At 35.4% G+C, this 7,550-nt stretch overlaps 1 protein-coding gene across 1 annotated transcript; it reads left to right on the top strand.

The window, feature by feature from the left end:
- Positions 1-4,057: 4,057 nt before the first annotated feature.
- Positions 4,058-5,714, top strand: LOC125777392 (uncharacterized). The gene is made up of 2 exons (XM_049452156.1): positions 4,058-4,505; positions 5,314-5,714. Exons 1-2 carry the CDS (start codon positions 4,335-4,337, stop codon positions 5,536-5,538), a joined length of 396 nt encoding a protein of 131 aa, XP_049308113.1. The 5' UTR covers positions 4,058-4,334; the 3' UTR covers positions 5,539-5,714.
- The last annotated feature ends 1,836 nt before the right edge of the window (positions 5,715-7,550 follow it).

Raw genomic sequence — 7,550 nt, 5'->3', positions numbered from 1 at the left:
GAAGCATGACAATGGATTCGACTACTATATATACGAGTATAGAAAATAAGATGAAAATGAAAATGGATTTGGATGGTAGAAGTCCCGTTGAGGTATTTTAGACACTGTTTGATAAAGATGTTGTACAACTGATCATAGAACAAACTCATTTGTATGCTTCTCAAAAAAATTCGCATAAATTTATATTCGACGAAGATGATCTAAAAGTCTTTTTACGCATTTTATTTTACTCTGGTTACCATTCAATGCCAAGAGAATATATGTACTGGCAATTGGATGAAGACACGTTATCACCCCTTGTAAGCAATAACATTTCTAAAAAAAGATTTTTGAAAATAAAACGCCACATTCATTTTACAAACAATAATGAAATTGACAAGTCTGATAAAATGGCAAAAACTCGCCCACTGTCGAATCTATTATGCGAAAAGTTTCAAAGGTGGGGTTTTATGCACGAAAAGCTTTCAATTGACGAGGCAATGATAAAATATTTTGACCATCATTCAGCGAAACAATTTATCAAAGGAAAGCCCGTAAGATTCGGATTTAAAAATTGGATGCTCACAAGTAGCTGTGGGTACTTGTACCAATTTGATACTTACTGTGGTGCTAAAAATGTTGATAGTGATACAAGACATCTTCCCCTTGGAACTTTAGTTGTGTTCGATCTAATAAAAACCATAAATAACCCGAGCGATCATATTATCTATTTTGACAATTTTTTCACAAGTCATGAACTTCTACGTATGTTGCGTGAGAAAAACTTCAAAGCCGTAGGAACAACAAGAGAAAGTAGAACTAAAAAATGTCCTTTGAATCCAAAAAAATATTTCCAAAAACAAGCAAGAGGATATTTCGAAATCAAATACGACCACAATAATAAAGTCTTGTTTGTCAAGTGGAATGACAATAATGTCGTAACTATGGGAACGGTTGAACCGTTGAAATACGTAAAGCGTTAGTCAAAACTGGAACAAAAAAAGATAAGTATACCTCAGCCAAATTTACTTTCAAATTACAACCACGGTATGGGCGGTGTTGATCTACATGATCAGGCCGTAAATGTATACAAAATTGGGATTCGAGGCAAAAAATGGTGGTGGCCGCTGTTTACTTCGATGATGTGCTCCATAATGGTAAACGCTTGGAAGCTGTACAAAGACGTGATTAATAGTACCAAAGATTTGCTTGAGTTTCAACGTGACATTACGCGATACTACCTACGACACTACACATTGAAAAGATATTCTAAGCGCGCGTTAGCTCCAAGTGTTTCTACAGCTGGAGGAGCACATTTTCCAAAGAGAATCCTCAAGCCTCCTAGATGCACAGTCTGCCATAAACGAATCAGGTGGATTAGCGAGCTATTTGGTACTGCTTTGTGCGTGGAACGCGACTGTTTTAAAATAGCCCACTCTAAAATACACTTTTGACCATTGTACTCGTGTGGGTACAGCAAAATTTTCGTATATGTAAGAAAAAAAAATTTTTTTTGTTCATCTCTGCGATGGTATAAATCAATAAAAAACTGAAAATTTTAAATAAACTTATTTTTTGACTGCTTGGTTGTAAATGGGTTAAGTTACTAACCATCAGCTCCCGTACTATGACTACAGCTGGAATACTCAACCAATCAGAAAAAGTTGTAAATTCTTAAGCAGGCAATAAGTCAGGTTTTATTGGAGCTTATTTAGTGCATATACGATTGCAATCTTACGAGTATAGATATTTCGCGTACTTTACTTATGACTTTACTTCAGTAAACATTCATAATACGATGGCACACGGAGCCACTGCAGTCAGTAGATATATGTACATAAATAAGATAAAAAAGTTATGCATTTCTGAACATAATATACCCTTCAATAAAAATCTGAGGATGAAAGTCAAACCAATACAAGGAATGGTAGAAATTGATTCTATATGAAGCTGATTAGTAGAGAGTCAAACAAATTGTGAAATTTTACATGTACAGCTACTTACCGTGGACTTGTACGTGATTTCGACCATAAACTAAACAAAAAGGACTTAAAACTTTGTGATCGCGCTCATTGAAGGGTATATCATAAATACAATATGAGTACGAGTACAAGATCACAGCGCGCATTTGTTAGTCTGCTACGATAGTAGTACGAATAAATTTAATAAACTGAGAAAGTTAAATTGATGCCGAAGTCTCTAAGAAAACAATACGATTTCTCGTAAATATAAAATATTTGCACGCGAAGGTATATATGTACGTATTATTTAAAGCGCCACGGGGTGTAATTGTATGTGGATGGAATATGGCATAATTAAGAAAGGTTTCCGCTATTTTATATTTAATTTATAATTGAAAGGTGTATTGGAATATGTATCAATTACAAGAGAAGTTCCCGACTGAAACAAAGAAGCAATGTTTTGATATACCTTGCTACTCAGTATTTCGAGGGAATCATTTTAGAGAAGAATTTAAAATTGTATTATATGGGAGGTAGGCATGGTTGTGGGCCGATTTTGCTCGTTTTCTCACCGTGACATAGGAATATGAAGGAAATACCACGTACTAATTTGATTCAAAATTGGTTTCGCAGGTCCCGAGACATGGGATGTTACCGAAAAGCGGGCGGTGCCACGCCCTTTGTCAGATTTCCCCTTCAGCCCTGATAAAGCCTTCCTACATCATCATGGAGGTAAAATTTGATTTTTCTGACGGAATAATTTATTGATTTATTGGGTTTCAAGTGGTTTTGAACACTACCGAGTGACCGGGGTTGTCTCCTGGATTTAATCCATTTTCACACTGTTTCTCACTGAAGTTTTTATAATATTTGCGTTAAATAAATTTGGTTGTTGTAGCTTTAGTACTTTAGGAGATATATACATTACCTCTCTAGCAACAGGTTACAAGAGTATTAAAATATAGCAAAATTTTCGCAGAAATTAAAACATTTTTGGGGGAAATTGTCTGACAAAATTCAATTTTAAGTTGTTTTTGCTTCGTCCAAGTTCTAATTTAAGGTTTTAACTAAAACATTTATTTTTTCAATTCAGATGTTCCTGTAAAGAGTTATCTTGCCAACGCGGGCGCATCTGTTTTCAGTGGGGCCACTGGAAATGACGTCACAATGGACGAGTTTCAAATATTTTTTTCCAAAAGTTTGAAAATTTTTTCATTTATAGTGTATGTTTTTATCTAAAAAAAAAATTTTATAAAATATTTAATTTTTTACTCAAGGAAACCCTTGTAACGCCTTAAATCATAGCTTCTAAAGGAAAATCTTCAGTGAGGCAGGTAAAACCACAAGAAGTACATGCAAAATTTAAACCTTTTACCTAAAAGATGTTACATTGATATGTATAGAGCTTCGCAAACAATCAGTTTTCCCCATAATATCTAAATAACCCAACTTTAAAATTGTTTCATTTTCCCTTCAAACCATTCGTTTATAATTTCTCCAAAAATAACCGTTAAAAGTACCCTAAAATTTTGCCGACATTCAGCTGATTCAGCTTTTTGAAAACTCACGAGAGCTCACTGGCACTCGCACACTTCCCGGCGACTTAGATTAGAAAACCTTAACGGTATAAATTGAAAGCTCTCAACGAGCGTCTCATTGAGAAGCCTTGCGCTCAGCAAATCAACACTTGCTTTCATTCTCCACATTCAGCTGCCTCAGCGGTTTGAAAACTCACGAGAGCTCACTGGCACTCGCACACTTCGCGGCTATTTAGATTAGAGAATCCTAACGGTATAAATTGAAAACTCCCAACGAGCGTCTCATTGAGAAGCCTTGCGCTCAGCAAATCAACACTTGCTTTCATTCTCCACATTCAGCTGCCTCAGCTGTTTGAAAACTCACGAGAGCTTGCTGGCACTCGCACACTTTCCGGTTATTTAGATTAGAGAATCCTAACGGTATAAATTGAAAGCTCCCAACGAGCGTCTTATTGAGAAGCCTTGCGCTGAGCAAATCAACACTTGGTTTTGCATAAGCAACAAATGGTATGAAAGTTTTCCGATGGCCCAGCTAGCGCTTGCTGTACTATTTATTTAAACAACTGTTATACGAAGGCATAATTTAGTTTGTGTTAACTTGTCTACGGTAAAATATAGCATGAGTGAGTAATGGATTACGCGTCTAATTCTTGTGGCAAGAATACGAGCGTGGATTTTTCGGTTGTCGGTTTAGTTTTCCTTGGTCGGAATAGTTGGTTGGTTGGACGCGTTAAGCTAACGGCTACACAGTCGGCAATTTCAAACGGTTACTGAAAGTTTCGTTTAAATGATTGCAACGCTGATTTAAAGGCAAATTCCAAACAAAAACAAAGTCATAAGACTCATTTGATGTGCCATGTTTTGTTGGCTGAGCGGATTGTGTCGCGCCATTCAGTCTGTCGTTGACTATCGTTTGTGTTGTGTGCATGGCGCAGCCGAGAACGAGTGTCGTGAGTCGTTGAAATGGCTTTTATGTGCATACTCGGTAGCACTCAAATATCCTGCCAGTGATTTACGCTATGTGTTGGTGGGTGAATATATTGTTATTTTTTCTAGTAGCAGGCAATAAAATGTAATTAGTTGTTCAGTTGTCAGGTGTACAAAAATGTTTTTTAAGTGCTTTGTGTATGTGTAGTTGATTCTATTGCGAAAAACTTGCACGTACCTTCGTTCCCTCCTGGCATATAAAGTTTCTGCAAACGTTAATTTGTAGTAAAGTAAAAAAAAAAAATTAGTAAATTGAAAAAAAAAGGAATCTTAATCGTTATTATTGTGCCAATTCAAGATTTTTGGATTAAAGGACTTTACGTTCTCCTTGGTGCATGGATATCCTACCACTTTCCATGTGACGTTGCAATCTGATGAAAAACAAGATTTGTTTTATGGAATGATTTAACAGCATAAAGAAATTGAAAATAAATATGTATATGTAAGTGCAGTGTTGCAAAAGAAAAATAAATTATTATTGTAAATAACTTAAAACATTTTAAAAAATTTTACAATTATATTCTTTAACTGTATCCTATTAATAATTAATACTATATATAATTTCGTTACATAATTATTTAAGTAATTAATTAAATAGGCGAAATTCCGATTTCTTTGGCGCCGCGATCTAAAGATACTGTTGGAAAGAGGAAGTCCTCTTCATTAAAAAATATACCTGATTATAGGTGCCGCAAATGCTTAAATTATTCGACTTAAGGTTAAAAAATTCCAAAATTTCAACAAGCTATTTCACTGCATATAACACACTTTACGCACATTTTTCACTTCAAATTCATTGAATTAAACTGTAAATATTTAAACATATTCACATTACACACTTTTTGCAGATGAATCAAATGATGGACGATTCGATAGCTACTTCGCATGCCTCTGAAGTTCGCACACTTTTCACGATGACCATTTCGACATATCAGCCTTCAAATCGCGTCAATTATGGAATACGAACATTGCCGAAGACATTTTATCAATTCCATCTGCCTTTTGTCAATTCACTTCAACGAAATATGAACTCATCACGAATGTTTATGCCAACATTGGCCAAATTATCGTAACTACGATTGCGTGAATGCGCGCCAGTTATACGTGGCGTGCTCCCGAGTTGAAAAACCATCTTTTATGTACATTTACGCACCGGAATAGAAAACAAAAAATGTTGTTTATGAAACTGCGTTACATTGAAAAAAATTTACAAAAATCGAAAATAAATAAATTTTTAACACAACGTAAATTCAACTTTCTTTTCATTTCAAAACACATAATTTCACGCAGGACAACGCATGCGGGGTCAACTAGTATTGAATAAAACTGAGTGATGGAAACTTTTTTCATTAAATGTATTCATAGGTATTTTTATTAAGTTTGTCACGAAGTTTGTAACACCCAGAAGGAAGCTTTGGAGGCACTATAAAGTATATATATACATAAATGATCAGTATGCTGAGCTTAGTCGATTAGCCATGTCCGTCCGACTGTCTGTCTGTATATATACGAACGAGTCCCTCAGTTTTTGAGATATCCTTTTGAAATTTTTAAGCGTCGATTTCTCTGCAAGAAGCTGCTCATTTGTCGTAACGTCCGATATCGGACCACTATAATATATAGCTGCCATACAAACTGAACGATCGGAATCAAGGGCTAGTATAAAAAACTTTCGCATTTAAAGTGTTTTAGTAGTTACTAAAAGAAATGCACCGGTGAAGGGTATATTAGCTTCGCTGCAGCCGAAGTTAGCGGTTTTTCTTGTTTATATATATATATATATATATATATATATTTATATATAAGTATATACATATAAATATAAAAATACTATATACATATTTAATTCAAACTGACATTACTTTTGTTTCATCTAATTTGGGAAAGTTTATATAATAAGACCATGAAAATATGTTGTATTTACAAAATAACTTAAATTATGAAACTACAGACTTGTAAAAGAGAAAGAGACTAAAAAAACGAGTTATGCAATATTGTCCTATTATATTTCCATTTAACCTCTCCATGAGGAGTCATGAAATACTACATACGAGTAAAACTTTCATGTACATTAATCGTGTCTGCTGGCCTCCCTAAATCGCTGCTTCGCCGAAGTGATTGAAGCATCAGAAAACGCGATAGACATTTTTCATCACATTTCTTTCTCTGGATAGTCTATAATTATATATCTGGTATGACTTCACTTCATTGCGGAAGCAGAATGGTTTCTTCAAGTATACGAGGTATGACAATTAAGTAATGAGACTGATTCCATAAAAACCGTATAATTGAAAATTATTCTACAACTCTGCCATCCCCTTCAAAGTAGTGCCCTTGGGCAGCTATATAGTGATTCCAGCGCGTTTTCCTTGCTTCGTAATACGGCACGGCGCGCTGTCGTAATGAAGGATCCAGTTACGAACGATGTCTGGGCGCACCCTGTTGACTCGGCAATAGTAGACCTGATTCACAGTTTTCCCCAGTGGAACGTATTCTTTGTGGACGATTCCACGGCTATCAAAAAAGGCAATAATCATCGTTTTCATCTTCGACTTGCTAATGCGAGCTTTTTTCGGGCGGGGGGCTTTGGCGTTTGGTTTCCAGGTCTAAAAGCACTATCACCATACACTCTTACAACTTTATCGTACGTTTCCGAAGCTTTTTCGCCCAATCTGGCGCAAAATTTTATCGCGAAGCGTTGCTCTTGATTTTTTTTCCCCATTTTCGTGACAAGCAGCAGGCGAACTAAACAAGCTAAAACGATGGTACATACTTATATCAATAGAGAGGGGAGGGAAACAGAAAAACGCGAAAGGGAATTTCAAGGTCACATGTTTACCACAAGCGCGGCAATAAAATCAGTCTCATTACTTAATTTTCAAACCTCATATTTTTAAGGTAAAAGCGTCGTCAGCTACTATGACAAATGGTATTTCACCACTTTCATGTGGAACTGGCTTCGAAGACGGAAAATAAAGAGCACATCTAAATATATTAAAATAATAAGATATTTTAATTTATTTAAATTTTATTATTTTGCAATAGTTTTACTTTGCAAAAACCTCCGCGATCATAAGCTCCAGCT

Source organism: Bactrocera dorsalis, chromosome 3, assembly GCF_023373825.1.
Source record: "Bactrocera dorsalis isolate Fly_Bdor chromosome 3, ASM2337382v1, whole genome shotgun sequence".
Classification (NCBI taxonomy): Eukaryota; Metazoa; Arthropoda; class Insecta; order Diptera; family Tephritidae; genus Bactrocera; species Bactrocera dorsalis.
This window is presented reverse-complemented; position numbering and strand designations above follow the sequence as displayed.

What these genes read in the sequence shown, in the direction of transcription:
- LOC125777392 (XM_049452156.1), top strand. Translation starts at nt 4,335, where the DNA reads ATGTTTTGTTGGCTGAGCGGATTGTGTCGCGCCATTCAGTCTGTCGTT. An exon ending in GTGATTTACGCTATGTGTTG is followed by an intron (nt 4,506 to 5,313) that starts GTGGGTGAATAT and finishes CACTTTTTGCAG; the next exon opens with ATGAATCAAATGATGGACGA.